This window comes from Macaca fascicularis, chromosome 15, assembly GCF_037993035.2.
Source record: "Macaca fascicularis isolate 582-1 chromosome 15, T2T-MFA8v1.1".
NCBI classification, from domain to species: domain Eukaryota; kingdom Metazoa; phylum Chordata; class Mammalia; order Primates; family Cercopithecidae; genus Macaca; species Macaca fascicularis.
The window spans coordinates 119,355,317-119,372,316 of NC_088389.1; the positions used below are offsets into that span (position 1 = coordinate 119,355,317).

General features: G+C 45.2%; 2 protein-coding genes across 8 annotated transcripts in view; one reads left to right on the forward strand and one right to left on the reverse strand.

Moving 5' to 3' along the window:
- Nucleotides 1-473: 473 nt before the first annotated feature.
- The window catches only part of SHC3 (SHC adaptor protein 3), a 309,673-nt gene continuing 293,146 nt past the window's right edge, over nt 474-17,000 (reverse strand). For all 7 annotated transcript variants that reach the window (XM_074017818.1, XM_074017817.1, XM_074017813.1 and 4 more), the window contains one exon: nt 474-8,271. In XM_074017818.1, coding sequence (XP_073873919.1) covers nt 8,143-8,271 — 129 coding nt within the window. In that variant the 3' untranslated portion in view covers nt 474-8,142. The remainder of the gene's footprint in view (nt 8,272-17,000) is intronic.
- LOC107127538 (uncharacterized) lies at nt 2,221-3,024 on the forward strand. The gene is given in 1 exon segment (XM_074017821.1): nt 2,221-3,024. A coding segment is annotated over 1 exon segment (660 nt). The 3' UTR covers nt 2,881-3,024.

Consider the following 17,000-nt stretch of genomic DNA (forward strand, 5'->3'; position numbering starts at 1 on the left):
TTTGTAAGACCATGGCAGCTCAAAGACATGGGACCTCTCGTCCTGCCCCATTTGCTCTTGTTTATGCAGCAGGAGAGAATAAGTCAGAGCCAACCCTTGCACACTAGCTTTCTCCCATACAAACGGTCCATTTTAGCCTCTCTGACCTGCGTGCTATGTAAAGAGGAGGCCAGTGCTCGGCATAGCTGTTCTGGTAGCGATGCTTGTTACAACTCATGATGAAATGCCCCAACGCAAGTGAGGACGCAGCTGCCCGCCCTGGTGCTAGAAGGCAAGGTGAGTCCTCTAGGAGTACATCTGCCAGGATACATCTTCATTCCACAGCCTTGGTGGATGGGACAAGGCTTTGTTGTAACTGTTTTTTTAAAAGTCTCCCAGGGAACCACGGACAATACCTCCCTCCTAGAGAAAAGTTTCAAGCTCCCCTCCTCTCTTTAGTGAGGCAATACAGAATCCATCATCCAAATGAAAGATACTTTTCACAATAGCCTTTATTGCCGGCAGACTTACATGTATAGTCCTTTAAACAATTAACTGTTTAGAAAACGGTTGCTTTTCTCAACCCTTGAGCCAGTTATTCCACGCTGGTAAGACCCTTTCACAGAAATGTAACAAGGTGCATTTTATAGAAAACATCTAATTAAATCACCAATTTCATGCTTTTAAATTGTATCTACAAGTGCAAAACTGCAACACCCAAATGTTTTTAGTATCTAAGTCAGATATCCAAAGGTTAGCTACATAATCAGAAATGCGCACACCACTGTTCTGATAATAAAGGCACATTTTCCAATAACCAATTATAACAAGAAGTGCAGCATTACCTAAATTGGGTGTGTCATCTTCCCCTCGTGGGTCACAGGATGACACTTGGGGATGCGATGCCGTGCCTGCACTTGGCGATCCCAGGAGCACAGAGATGCACCAGACAGATCATGAAGGGGCTCATGCGTGGAAACCACACCATTTCCTGACAGAGTGAAGGAATCGCTGTGGATTCATCGAAAGGGAGGAGGGAATTTAAGCTAATTCTCTTCACCTGCTGTGTTGTCAAATCTCCAAAACACTGACCAGATAACTTAGGTTTTATCCTTTGTCATAGGACAAAGATTAGAGAACTTGAAATTCGTTTTGTATTTCCACTCCTCAGGGACGTCCAAAAAGCCAGTTCTGTTCCAGTACGAAGTAGAAAGTGGTGAATTGGCAATACGCCAAGACATAGACCGTTACAGTAATTCTTTTTGTTTCACAAAAAGTTAATGGAAACAAAACAACTTTCAAATAATATTCATTTGTCAATATGTATAATTTGCTATCCAAATGCTTTTTAAAAAGTTATTATCTTATTATTACACATTAAATTTACATGGAGTTGTCTCCTAATCCTGGGATTTTAACACCAAATGTTTAATTCTGAATACAAAGAAACATTCACATACTTAATTTTACAATATTCTGGAACAACTTATATTCAAAAGTCAAATGAACAGAGAACATTCCACTTGCAACCAACACATAGTTGTTAACAAAATTAACCCCATTAATATTTAAAGATGGATTTATCCATTAATGCCTGTTTTAATTGCCACTTGATTTTGGTGGTTAGAAACTTTGGTTATGGTAAAAATGACCACAAGTGGGAATTCATCACCTCAAAGCTCGGGACCATAGCTCCCCGTGCGCGCGTCTTTCCGTCTGCAGTATTTCAAGGTGAGACAATAAAAGAGTCACCTAAAATTGTATGAGATTTTATTCCTGGTGCTTTTTCAGCGAGAACCGTTTTTCCAGCCCTAGGGAAAGAACCTGTGTGTTTTTAGCCGGAGGGATTCATCAATTCAGAACATCTGTGACAGCCAGGAGGAGGAAAGAAGGGAGGCTGGGATCACCTCCCGCCCCTTCTAGCATCCCTACTGAGAGTGGCAACTCCAGCTGTCCCTCCCCATCCTGAGCCTTCCACGCTCTCCTCCACGCCACTAACACTCAGTATCTGACACCTGCAATGCGAAGCCTCCAGAGTCCCCAGACTGACCTGGGCACTCCGCTCTCGTTGGTTCTAGTTTACTTGGACACACGGGTACCTTAAGGCTTGTCACACTCCACACCTTTGTGTGTGTGTGTCTATTTCTTTCTAGGTTATAAACTCAGGCAGAGACCTCATACATTCACTTCTCTATCCCACGATTCCAGTACAGCGTTGGCCACATATTAACTAATGTGCAAATGAGCCCAAGAAGCTGGCCAGAAATCCCAAGAGACTGTGCCAAGTACATGCAGCTGCACCTGGGAATACACCAAAGCATGACATCACGAGCACAGCCTCCTCCACCACACCTTCCCTTTCTCCTCCTTCCCAGCTGGCCTCAGACAGCTATGCATGGCTGCATGAACAAAGGTCTAAATCTAGGCTTGTTTTAGCCTCCTCTTCCCTTCTTCTCATCTTTATTCTGCCTCCACCTTCGTCTTTCCATGTCTTCCCCTGCTGGCTTCTCTTTCGTTTCCCACAGTGGGTTCCCCCAACCCCTGTGGTCCTCATGTCCTGTTCTTGTTCCCTTTGTGCTGGATCCCACATTCTACAGCATCCAGGACCATCCTCCATGGCTGATGCCACAGCCTGCCAATTCCCAAATTCTTCATGTTTGTTTGACTTCCTAGCTAGTTGTAAAACCAAAGCCCAGGGAGGAGTCCCAAGGTGCACAGCACAGAGTCAGTCTGCATGTGTAGAGAGATGCAGATCCGTTTTTAATCAATGTAAGTATATGCATGTACGTATATACATATGCAACTCACATTCACAAGTCCTGGTATAAAGTTGCAATTTTTCTGGCTGCTATAAAATGTGCCAGTTTTAAAACTGTGCATTTGTTGCTTGCAAACTTATAAATATGTATAAACCCCATTATAAATAAATTGTGGCTGGCAGATGGCATTTAAGCTGCCAGCAATGGTTGCATGGAGTTATAAATGCTTATTAATTCTCCACTTTTAAATTCACAGCACGGACCCTGGGATCTGTGACATGAAGTGGTGTGAAAACATAATTATAAATTAGAGGGGGGAAAGCCATCAATAAGAGACAGGTAAGGGCTGGAAACTCTCACTAGTGAGTGATTCTCAAAGTCAAGACTTCAGAGCAGCTGCACCAACATCGCTTCGAGAATTTTTGAAATGCAAATTCTCGGGCCCCACTCCAGACCTAGGGAGCCAGGAGCTTGGCGGGGCCAGGGGGTGGGAGGGCCTGCCATCTTTGTCTGAACCAGCTCGCAGGGTGGTTCTGATGCCTGCCTTCCATCCGAGTCTGCTTGTCATGAGCGCCTGTCTCTCGGCCCAAGGACTTCCCCGGCTTGGGAGGCACGTACAGGTGTGTGCAGGGCCAGTCAGAAACTGTTTCCAGAAACAGCCTTCCATAAGTGATAGACTTGGTGAATAAATACCCCAGCCGTCTCCCTGCTCTGCTGGGTTAACTCCGGGGTGTCAGCTCTGTCTCTCAGGGTTCCCCAGTGGGATTCGGCTCCAGTTGTGCACATGATGGTAACTTACTTGATAATGCATGTCTTCCTCGTCAGCTTCCTTCTCGCCCTACTCCTGGGATCTTCACTCAGATAAACTACATACCCTCAAGTCCTCTCTCAGGGTTTCCCTCTGGAGAAACCCCAACTAAGACAGAGGAAACAGAAATACTGCCTCTCCCGTCTGAATGACTCAGGCTTTTACGCATTTCGAGATGGAGCACAGATGTAGAACCCAGGAGGGAAGCACTGCGTGCCATTTCCATGGGGCGGGGGGTGAGCTTTACGCACAGGTCCAGGACTGTGAGTCCTGTGCTCTTTCCTAAGTTGATCCCCAGGCCCTTGCATGGCTCCAGTTTCCTCTTCTGAAAAGCGGGGCCCCCAGCTGGGCTGTCTTGCCGAGCTCCCTGCCCTGTGATCCTGTGTGGAGCTGACAGTTCTAGGTTGACACTATGTCCAGGAGTGGGTTTGTCCACTTCATCTGTCTTAGAGCCAACTTTGAAAGTTCCACGGGAGAACCTGAGTATTACTCTAAACCCACTGCAAGGTCTGTCTGGGTCCTGCAATGACCTCTGCGATCTTTCCACAATCCTCCTACTCACTCCCAATACTACTGTCACCGTCCACAGAAAGGGATTTGTGGACAGCACGCAAAGTTGGGCCAGCAAGAGGGAACTGATGGGCACGTTGGGAATGCAGAATTTTAGAAAATCATTGCGCTTTACATGTTTCATGTATTTGTCAATCCCCAGCACTCCCTCAAGCTGGGAACATGTATAGCCCTGCGGTGTAGAGCACACCAAGGCTCAGAGAAATCCAGCAACCCGCCTGAGTCCATGCCGTTTTGGGTGTACCAGCGTGGAGGTATCTACTCGTGGCCAGCACTGCCCCTGCCCCAGGAACGCCTACAGTCCAAGACTTCTGCCCAGCTCAGCCCAACAGAAAAGAAATGTGTCACTGCCCTTCAGGTGGCAGCCAGTTTGGAGGAAATGAGGACCCAGACGTCCATCTTAAAGCATTGCTTATAGAAAGAAGCTACCCAAGTTTTGGATGCTACTGAAAAGGAAAGCTTTATTTCCGGAGCTGGGGCCACTTTCAGAATCCTAGCACCAGGCATGGAGGCTGGGCTGGACACACATGTCCACTGTGCCCCCAGCACATGGGCCCTTTAGGATCCACCCTTCCCTGAGCCTGTCCTTCCTTTTAGGTTAGGCCTTTACCTATACACACGGCTTCTCATTTCCTTTCTTCATTAGAAATTTCCCACGACCTCCTCCTCCTCCAGGAGGCCCTAAAGAAGGCCATATATGGCCCAATCAGGCCTTTGTCCATTATCCCAACATTAGAGATGGCCTGACAAAATAGCCGCTCGCTCGTCAAGGCTGAGCGGACGCCCAGTCTTTGGGCGCTTCTGATATAAAAAGCAGCAACAGTGGTGTCTTAAGCACAGGATTTAAGATTGAGTCATTTGACTGCGGTGTTTTTCACCTCCCCACCTGATTCTCCAGTGAGCTACTCAGTGGCAGCCTTGGAGGTCAAGAATCAAAGCTGAGTTAAACCACAATGAGCACCCCCATGGGAGGCCCAGCCGGCCTCCGTGCGACAGAGATGTCATTTGAAGCACAGCTGATTCATTCGTGGGGTTAAGGGAGGTGGGAAGGGGTCTCTAGGGCCACTCAGTAAGGGCAGAGGGGCCGTTTTAGGACTGCTGGCCCCCACCTTGTACTCCCAGAAGACATAGAGTCTGGGGTTAAGTGTTGGGGGTGCCCATTGGAGGGGCAGCAGGGCCCAGGTGCACTCTGCAGGGCCACAGTGGCCCAGCACAGCAGCAGCAACTGTGCCCTAGAAGCCCGAGGCCCTGGAACGCAAGGTATAGTGCCGTTCCCACTGCGTTCACTGTTCAGCTTCCCTGCCCTGCCCAGGCAGAGATGTGGCCTGAGAAAGTGTGGGGAAGAGGGGCCCAGGCAAGACAGGGGGGAGGCTCCACTGCTTTTGCCTTGGAATCCTGAGCTCAAAGCACAGGCTGGCACACAGCAGGGCTCAGGAAATGCTGAGTGAGCAGGGCTCTGCAGCCAGATGATAACATGGCCTCCAGCAAGGTGTGGCACCAGCCCCAGCCTCAGTTTCCCCATGTGTCAGTGAGGCTCACAGGAATGGTCCAGCACACGGTGCTGGAGGGAAGAGTTGGGATAACTAACGTGCGCTCTAATCCGCTTTACAAATGGAAGGGAACAAAGATTAGAAAATCGCTGCCATCTGCTATGTCTGAAGCCTGCTCACTTCACTGGCACTATTCTAGTGTAACCAATATTCTAATCTGAGATTAAAATGTATATTTTGAATTAATATTAAAAAGAAAAAATTTGACTCCAATACTTTGAATTTTTAAATTGATTCTCATGCAAAAAAAGTATTATATATATTTTCTATCACCATCGAACTAGACACTGACTTCACAGCAGGAGCTACTAAAGCTGCAGATTACCATTCAAGTCCCCCCAAGAGAAAAATAAAGTAAATCAAATGTTACAGCATTCATAGCTCCTAATTTGCATTTCCTACTTTGCTATTGTCCCTGAATGTTATAATAGCATTTTGACCTTTCACAAATGGGGAATGCACGAATGTTGAAAGAAGGTTATTTCGCACATTTTTCTATGTGGTGCACATGCACATACAGGTGGGTCAGAGCTGTGTGTGTCTCTCCAGGGCTCCCAGCCTCCCAGAGGACAGATGTGCAGGGCAGCTCTCAGAGCATCCAAGTCAACACTGTCTCGGGGCAGAAGCCGGATGCAGCTGCTGCCAGCATCCCCATGCAGCCCTCTGCTTCTAGATCACTAAGCAGAGTATCCACATCATGCCTGAAGCCAAAACCATTTCAGGAAACAGTAGCTCAGTCTACATTAGTGCCACACTCTCCAGAGTGTCAATCCACTGCAGAACATTCTAGAACACTGACTTCACTGTCATCTCAAATTCATTGGACCCTCAAAGGCAAAACCCCCCTAGAAAGCCATGTATGAAGGCTGGGGCCTGCCCTGACTCATCCTCACTGGTTAGCTCTAACCTATCCTTCCATCTGGCCACACGCACACCCCAAGGCAGAAATGGGGCTCACGCCATTGGCATTAGAACTTAGCAGTATTATTATCTGCCAGAGGTTTCAGACTCCTTGTAACTCTCCTTACAGGATCAGATTTATCACTATCCAACTCTAAACATGGTTAGGGTGTCTTTCTGTTCTGCTGACCTGTACCCTACAGGGTGCTGTACCCTGTTGGGGTCTCACCAGAACGAGAGCCAAGCTGCCAACGAGCAAATGGATCCATCTATTCTTTAAAGGGTATCTGTGAAAATCACAGGGCAGTCTCAGCCCAGACAGTATTTGAAAGCCCTAAACATTGCCAGTTTTCTAACACCAAATGACTCCTCAGGAAATGACAGTATTTTACCTGGAAGAAAGGGAGTCAAGACAAAGAGTGGGGGTGGGCACATGCTCTTCCCTGCAGCGACTGGGAAACCTTGTTGGGACAGCAGGCCTTTCCCCCATCCCTCATGCCAGAGGCAGAACCTCAAATGGATTCCAGTGACTCCTGGGTTTCTGGCACATGCAGCCCCAGAAGCCTCAATGCCTGAGTCTCCGGGACTGAGCTCTGGGATGGGGGCCTGCTCTTGCTGTCACACGGGCTTCTCCCCTATTGTATAAGGTGGGAGGGAGACTTTACTAGCAACTACCACAAGCAGCCTGTAGTCAACCACTGACTAGAGGGAGATACAAACCAGGAACTTGCCCCGGCCACCCTTTTACAAATACCCATTTTAGCATTAGATGCACAAGAACAGGGAAGCACTCGTCAACCAAGATCTTGGTTGGTGAAGCTTATTTTGTGCCATTTTGGCATGAAATGAATTCCCAAGTACTCCTTGCACAACTGGGGTCAAGGGTGGCGGGGTCCAGTGCTCAGCAGGACCCGGAGGAGCTGGAGTGCCACCTGTTCTTTAGTGAAGCTGCAGTGAGTCGTCTGGTGCTGGACACCCCAGGCACGTGGAGTGCAGTGCAGGGAGCACAGGAGGTATCCTAGGGAGGCCAAGGGAGGATGTCTGCTCCCACCAGCAAGCACAGTCATGCCTCAAAACAAGTATCTCATAGCTTTCAGTGCAGGGCTAGGCATGCTCTGAGCAGCACGCCTTGCAATTCCATCACAATTCTGTTCTTCTATTCCCCTCCAATTGTGCTTATTAGGTAAAACTGCAGGCTACACCTTCCTAGTGGCATTTCCCGGTGGAATGGGTCAGTTGAATTAAATTTTTGCCTGGACAACTACAGTCAAACTTACTTTTTTTTCATTAAAAACATACAGCACAGAACATTAGTCTTACATCTTTCTTAGTCTTAAAAAATATAAATATAGAGGGATACTTTGTACAGGATGTATAGGTATGTACACCTTTAATATGCATATGAGAAATTCAGAACCAAGTTTATGAAACTTGACCTTAAAGGAAGCCTTCCTTTTGAAGCTTTTGAAGAAGGCTCTGAGCCATAGGCAGCTGTCCCAGTTCCTGCAGCCCCGATTCCAGTCCACTCCAGGTCCTCCTGACCTGGTGCACAGTGCTGGGAGCAGCGCTGGCTGGGTCACTGCTTCCTCTCCACTGGCTGCTGGAGGCACAGCTCACTCCCCGCAGAGACGATGGGCAGGCTGCTCTCTAGGTGGTGGTTGATGAGGTGGCTGATACTGTCAAAGACTCTATCCTTCGTCCGGATCTATGAATGAAGCAAAGGAACGGTTAAGCATATCCCACAGGCAGTAAAAAGAGAACATGCTTTGCTCAGAATCAGCCAGACCATCTGAACTGGCCCAGAAGGAAAGGAGGAGGGGACAAGGGGCTTCCTCCACTTTAGAGATGCCATCTGCAAAGACCCTGGTCACTAGCAATGGCCAATCCATTTCATTGGTTGGGCTCACCTCCAAACTACCTGAGGACCTTTCAGTAACCATAAGCTCAGGCCCCTGGGACTGAGCTCTGGAATGTCTCAGCCCACTGTCCTATAGGCATGGCCTCCCCATCCTTCACCAACCAGGGCCACCTCACCTGTCTCTCCTGCTCCCTCCCTGGGAGGGAACCCTGCACTGGGCTCTGCAGTCTCCCATGACCCTCCCACCTCTAGGCCTTTGCATGGCCATCTCCCGGCCCAGAATGAGTCCCTTCCATCTGAGCCTGGCCCCACCTCAATGCCAGCACCTCCGGGCAGCCTTCCTTCCTCCCCAGGCATCCTGGGCACCCACCAGGGGCAAGCTCCACAGTTCCCCAGAGGAGCTCCTGTTGCCCCTGCAGTCCCCCACTGGAGAGTGAGCCAGGCTGGGTCAGAGGTACAGGCTCCATGTTCCTGGGCTTTCAATTCTACAGCCTGCCCATCAACTTTTAATGCCATGTTAGGGGAGAGGAAGTTGAACACTCTGCCCTGCTTGCTGGCCTGCACCGTGGTCCCTGGGGTCCATCAGCTGCCTCCACTCTGAGCCGGCACATTCACAGATATGGCTCACACTTGAAAAAGGTGGGGTGGGGCCTGTCAGGAGCTGTCTTTCGAGGAGTTCTGGACACAATGCCCTGGGACTTGCATGTTTGAGAAGTGGGAGATGGAGGCAGAAAGCAGCCACCTGGCTATGTCCATTCACCCTCACAGGCCACCCTCGCGGTTACGCTCGAGGGTCAGTTGAATTCCCTGCCTCGCTCTCCAGCCTTAGTAGGGGTCTCCTCTCCATCAGTGTGTGCAGATGAATTTCCAGGAGCCCATCCTTTCATGGGACACCCAGCTCTCCTCATCCTCCTGCAGGGACTCCCAAGGCTATGTTCATTCTCCGGTTTTCCCCAATATTATCTTTTCCCCAAATTCTCATTGTCACTCCTGCTTCCACTAATGTGGCCACTCTTGCCTCTCCCCCTCCATCAACCTACCAAAGAAACATCAGCCTCTGGACTTTTAACCACCATCCCAAATCTTTACTTCAGGTGTGCATATTGGAAGTCCCCACCCAAGGTGCTCTGAGAAGCTTATACCATCTGCTCATGGCTCTACCAACCAGCAGCTGAAGGAACAGAAGAACTTTGAAATTAGAGTGTTTTCCTCCTGCAGGAACCCTCGCCACCCATCTCTGTAAGCACCAGAGGGAGATCTCTCCGGACCAGAGGGTCTCCTGATTTTTGAGCACTGAGCCTCACTAAGGATGTAACCTGTTGGGCAAGTTCAGAAAGGAAGCTTTTGGCAAGACTTCCCAGCATCTTTCTACTGAAGTTGTTTAATTCTCTTGGGGCTCCTCAGCATTCCTGCCCCAGAAAGACCCCCTGAGTGACTCAAGCAGCATACTTATTTGGAAGCCGGGGGCACCCAGGAACTCGGCTTGAGACCAGTACTGGGGTGTTGCCTTAACATTGACTCCTTACTCTCATTCCTTAATGACTGACACGTAAGTTCTGAGCAAACTGGAATGGGTGAAGCATGGTTTAGTGTCTAGGGCAGGGAAGTGTCTGAGACAATAGTCTCAACCTGGTCTCACCTCCAAACCTCCTGAGGACCTTTTAGTAACCACAGTCCAGGCCCCAGGCCAGTTCCATAAGGAGCTCAGGGTGTGGCCTGGGCACCAAGTGTCTTAGGCTCCTCCAGTGATTCCAACATGCTGTCAAAGCTGAGAATCACCAGTTAGCATATTTCAGTATATAGGCTGGCCAACATAAACACATATATATGTATTTACTGACTAAGGAAATAGAGAGGCCAGTTCACTTCTTTGCCATAAATACTGAAGTCTGGCTCCTGCCCAAAGAACTTACAGCCAACAGAACTCTCTGTGTGGACCCACCTGTTATGCACTAGAAATGCTGATGGCTGATTAAAACCACTGGGCAGCCAAGACAAACTTAGACTCCAGACACACCTGCAAGGATTCTGCCACAGTGAAGACACATGGAATGTTAACCCCAGACAACTGGTTGAGGCTGTGCATAGTAAAGAGGAAATAAAAATCAAGATGAAAGCCTTCATTCTAGTCAGGCTACAGAAGAGACTAAAATATACATATACTAGAAATTTAGAAAAGTCTAAAATTAATCATCTAAGCTTCCACCTTAGGAAGCTAAAAAAGGAAGAACAAATTAATCTAAAGTAAGCAGGAGGAAAGAAATAATAGATAAAAATTAGGGCAGAAATCAATAAATTGAAAACAGCAAATCAGTAGAAAAAATAAATGAAACCAAAAGCTGGTTCTTTGAAAATATCAATACAATTGATAAACCTCTAGCCGGGCTAAGAAAAAAAGATGATAAAGCCCAAATTATCAATATAAGAAAGAAAAGAGGGGACCCCACAAGAGATCCCATGAACATTAAAAAGACAGTAAAGGAATACAGGAATAACAGAATTCAACCTTGTGGCCAGTTTATCAGGTTCTTATTTGCATTTGATTTACAATATTCCCAACATATGATAGGTTTATTGGGATGTAAGCTCATCCTAGGTTGGGGGGCATCTGTATTATGGATGACTCTATGCTCATAAATTTGATAATCTAAATTTAAAAATTCCTTGAAAGGTACAACCTGCCAAAACTCACACAAGAAGAAATAAACAACTGGAATAGGCATATATATATTAAAGAAATTGAATCAATAATAAATAACCTTCCAAAACAAAAAACACAAGGCCTAGATGGGTTCACTGGTGAATTCTATCAAGCATTTAAGGAATAATTTATTTCAATTCCCTACAATCTTTCTCAGAAGATAGAGTCAGAGAACATACTTCCTCATTCTATGAAGTCAGCATTACCTTAATACCAAATCCAAAGACATTAAAAGAATAACAGAACAGAGCCCTCAGAAATAATACCACACATCTACAGCCATCTGATCTTTGACAAATCTGACAAAAACAAGAAATGGGGAAAGGATTCCCTATTTAATAAATGGTGTTGGGAAAATTGGCTAGTCATAAGTAGAAAGCTGAAACTGGATCCTTTCCTTACTCCTTATACAAAAATTAATGCAAGATAGATTAGAGACTTAAATGTTAGACCTAAAACCATAAAAACCCTAGAAGAAAACCTAGGTAATACCATTCAGGACATAGGCATGGGCAAGGACTTCATGACTAAAACACCAAAAGCAATGGCAACAAAAGCCAAAATTGACAAATGGGATCTAATTAAACTAAAGAACTTCTGCACAGCAAAAGAAACTACCATCAGAGTGAACAGGCAACCTACAGAATGGGAGAAAAATTTTTGCAATCTACCCATCTGACAAAGGGCTAATATCCAGAACCTACAAAGAACTCAATCAAATTTACCAGAAAAAAACAAACAACCCCATCAAAAAGTGGGCAAAGGATATGAACAGACATTTCTCAAAAGAAGACATTCATACAGCCAACAGACACATGAAAAAATGCTCATCATCACTGGCCATCAGAGAAATGCAAATCAAAACTACAATGAGATACCATCTCACACCAGTTAGAATGGCAATCATTAAAAAAATCATGAAACAACAGGTGCTGGAGAGGATGTGGAGAAATAGGAACACTTTTACACTGTTGGTGGGACTGTAAACTAGTTCAACCATTGTGGAAAACAGTGTGGCGATTCCTCAAGGATCTAGAACTAGAAATACCATTTGACCCAGCCATCCCATTACTGGGGATATACCCAAAGGATTATAAGTCATGCTGCTATAAAGACACGTGCACACGTATGTTTACTGCGGCACTATTCACAATAGCAAAGACTTGGAATCAACCCAAATGTCCATGAGTGACAGACTGGATTAAGAAATGTGGCACATATACACCATGGAATACTATGCAACCATAAAAAAGGATGAGTTCGTGTCCTTTGTAGGGACATGGATGCAGCTGGAAACCATCATTCTCAGCAAACTATTGCAAGAACAGAAAACCAAATACTGCATGTTCTCACTTATAGGTAGGAATTGAACAATGAGATCACTTGGACTCAGGAAGGGGAGCATCACACACCAGGTCCTATTGTGGGGAGCGGGGAGGGGGGAGGGATAGCATTAGGAGATATATGTAATGTAAATGACGAGTTAATGGGTGCAGCACACCAACATGGCACATGTATACATATGTAACAAACCTGCACGTTGTGCACACGTACCCTAGAACTTAAAGTATAATAAAAAAAAAGAACTCTATAGCACAATACCTCTCATGAACATAGATGCAAAAATGCTCAACAAATATTAACAAATTGAACTCAACAATGTATAAAAATAAGTATACACCACAACCAAGTGGAATTTATTTCAGGTATGCAAAGTTAGTCCAATATTCAGAAATCAATTACTTTTATCCATCATGTTAAAGAAGAAAAATCACATGATCATATCAATGGATGCAGACAAAGCATTTGACAAAATCCAACATCTCTTACCAAGAGATTTTTTTCTTTTTTTTCTTTTTTAAAAAAAAGGTCTTTTTTTTACAAACAAATGGAAATACATTCCATGCTCATGGATAGGAAGAATCGATATCGTGAAAATGGCCATAATGCCCAAACTAATTTATAGATTCAACTCTATCCCCATCAAGCTACTGCTGACTTTCTTCACAGAATTAGAAAAAACTACTTTAAATTTCATATTGAACCAAAAAAGAGCCCACATCACCGAGACAATTGTAAGCAAAAAGAACAAAGCTGGAGGCATCATACTACCTGACTTCAAATTATACTACAAGGCTACAGTAACCAAAACAGTATGCTACTGGTACCAAAACAGATATATAGACCAATGGAACAGAACAGAGGCATCATAAATAACACCACACATCTACAACCATCTGATCTTTGACAAACCTGACAAAAACATGCAATGGGGAAAGGATTCCCTGTTTAATAAATGGTGTTGGGAAAACTGGCTAGCCCTAAGCAGAAAACAGAAACTGGACCCCCTCCTTACACCTTATACACAAATTAACTCAAGAAGGATTAAAGACTTAAATGTAAGACCTAAAACCATAAAAACCCTAGAAGAAAACCTAGGCAATACATTTAAGACATAGGCATGCACCAAGACTTCATGACTAAAACACCAAAAGCAATGGCAACAAAAGCCAAAATTGACAAATGGGATCTAATTAAACTAAAGAGCTTCTGCACAGCAAAAGAAACTATCATCAGAGTGAACAGGCAACCTACAGAATGGGAGAAAATTTTTACAATCTACCCATCTGACAAAGGGCTAATATCCAGAATCTACCAAAGAACTTAAACACATTTACAACAGAAAAATGACCCCATCAAAAAGTGGGCGAAGGATATGAACAGACACTTCTCAAAAGAAGACATTTATGCAGCCAACAAAGTATGAAAAGAAGCTCATCATCAGTGGTGATTAGAGAAATGCAAATCAAAACCACAATAAGACACCATATCACATCAGTTAGAACGGTGATCATTAAAAAGTCAGGAAACAACAGATGCTGGAGAGGATGTGGAGAAATAGGAACGCTTTTACACTGTTGGCAGGAGTGTAAATTAGTTCAACCATTGTGGAAGACAGTGTGGTGACTCCTCAAGGATCTAGAACCAGAAATACCATTTGACCCAGCAATCTCATTACTGGGTATATACCCAAAGGATTATAAATCATTCTACTAAAAAGACACATGCACATGTATGTTTATTGCAGCACTGTTCACAATAGCAAAGACTTGGAAGCAACCCAAATGCCCATCAGTGATACACTGGATAAAGAAAATGTGGCACATATATACCATGGAATACTATGCAACCATAAAAAAGGATGAGTTCATGTCCTTTGCAGGGACATGGATGAAGCTGGAAATGGTCATTCTCAGCAAACTAACACAGGAACAGAAAACCAAACACCACATGTCCTCACTCATAAGTGGGAGTTGAACAATGAGAACATGTGGACACAGGGAGGGGAACATCACACACCAGGGCCTGTCAGAGGGTAGGGGGCTAGGGATAGCATTAGCAGAAATACCTAATGTAGATGACGGGTTGATGGGCGCAGCAAACCACCATGGCACGTGTATACCTATGTAACAAACCTGCAAGTTCTGCACAGGTATCCCAGAACTTAAACTGTAATTTTAAAAAGGGTCTTAAAACAAACAAACAAACAAAAAAAACCTCTCGATAAAGTAGGTTTTTCTTTTCTTTTTTTTTTTAAGCCCTCTTGATAAAGTAGGAGAGGAAATTCCTCAACTTGATAAAGAATATCTATGGGTTGGGCATGGTGGCTCATACTTGTAATCCCAGCACTTTGGAAGGCCAAGGCAGGAGGATCACTTGAGGTCAGGAGTTCAAGACCAGCCTGGCCAACACAGTGTAACCCCATCTCTACTGAAAAAAATTCAAAAATTAGCCAGACGTCATGGTTGGTAACTATAATCCCAGCTACTCAGGAGGCTGAGGCAGGAGAATTGCTTGAACCCAGGAGATGGAGGCTGCAGTCAATTGAGATCACACCACTGCACTCCAGCCTGGGCAACAGAGCAAGACTCTGTCTCAGGAAAAAAAAAAAAAAAGAATATCTGCAAAAAAACCCTACAGCTAACATTATATCTGATACTGAGAAACTCAAAGATCAAGAACAAGACAAGGATATTCCCTCTCACTACTCCATTTCAATATTGTACTGGAAGTCCTAATATTCCAAAGAAAACCTATAGAATTTATTTTCTGATTTCATCTTTGTAAACCATTATTGCTAAAACGTGTTGCCATTTTTAGGTAGAAATATCCAAGGTTTCACAGCAGCTTAATTAAAATATGCCTCTTCTCTAGGCTGGGGGAAGAAGTGCACACTTGACTTTGTGTGGCCTGTGGTCAGGAGGCATCACCTACAGTGTCCAAAAGTAAGACAGTAAGACAGAAAAGAGAAAAAAAAGGTATACTGATTGGGAAGGAAGAAATGAAACTGCCTTTGTTCACAGATGGCATGATTGTCTAGAAGAAAATCTGAAAAAAAAATCAAAAGAACCTCCTTGAACTAAATGTGATTCTAGTAAGGTTGCAGGATATAAGGTAAATATACAAAAGTCAATCACTTTCCTGTATATCAGCAATGAACACATGGAATTTAAAATTTTAAACGCAATACCATTTACATTGGCACCCCTGAAAATGAAATAGGTATAAATCTAACAAAATGCCTATGAGATCTATATGAGGAAAACTACAAAAGTCCGATAAAAGAAATCAAAGAACGAAATAAATGAAGAGGTATTTCATATTTATGGATAGGAATCCTCAATATTGTCAAGATGTCAGTTCTTTACAATATTTATTAAATAATATCAAATAAAGTCTATTTAAAAACCAAAAGAATAAATGAATATTCAGTTTGAGAGCACTGGGTGGGACTCGGTTTTCAGGGAGAGAAGCTGGAGGAGGTGAGGTTTTGCAAAGAAACAAAAGCAACATCTCCTACTCCTAAAACAAGAGCACTTTGGAGCCTCTGGAATGATTCATAGTAAGGAATTTCTTCTTGATTTGATTTTTGTAGACTGTTCCTGTTAAAAATGTGTATCGTTTTTAGGTAGAGATCCCCAAGGTTTCACAGCAGCTTAATTAAAACATATTTCTTCCCTAGGCTAGGGCAGAAATGCACACTCAGCTCTGTGTGGCCTGTGGTCAGCAGGAATCACCCCCAGTGTCCAAAAGTAAGGAGAATGGGGGTCAGGTTAAGGGGTGAAAGATGGAGAGGTGACACGGGGTTGGAAGGTGGAAGATAGGAATGGTGGGGGTGAGAGGTGAGGGTGGAGGGTGAGAAGCAGCAGGGCAAGGAGGTGGGGTGCCAGTTGTGGGGCAGGCTCCTTTGTCCCATATTTTGGGTGTGGGGACCTCTGTGGTCTGTGGACAACAGCAGGTCTGGCTTGTCCTTTTCATCCTTCCCTCTGGGCCTCCCTCAGGACTCCCTAGATGTTTGGTAGGAAGGTGAGGGCTCCTCCTCTGGCTGTGACCTACGTCCAAGTCAAAGCAGGAGAAAACACGGATAGTTTCTGGTGCCAGGCTCTAGGGGGACACTAAACTATCACCAGCAACAAAATGAGACAGATAAATCATCCTTAAAGAAGGCCTTGCAGGGGCTGGCACAAAACTGCCCTCACGTACAGTAGGCGATGCAGGCCCAGGAGGAGAGCAAAGTGGGCAGGCCGACCTCAGGACGTGGGTGCTGTGAGTGGAATGTACAGGAGTGGGGCAGGGGACACAGGTGAGTCCCCCCATCAACTCTGCATGTCTCCTCCATCAGCAGTGACTAAGCTGGGCACAAATGTCTGTTTGCAGGATTGTGTGTCTGGGTGGAGCTCTGCCACTGGGTGCTGTACCTTGGTGATCCTCCAAAGTTCCCAGTGGTGGAAGGATGCAGGGGAGAGCCTTCTGCCTATGGTGGCACACATGGGCCTCATGAGGACACTCAGGGCTTGGGAAGGTGCCCAGGGGA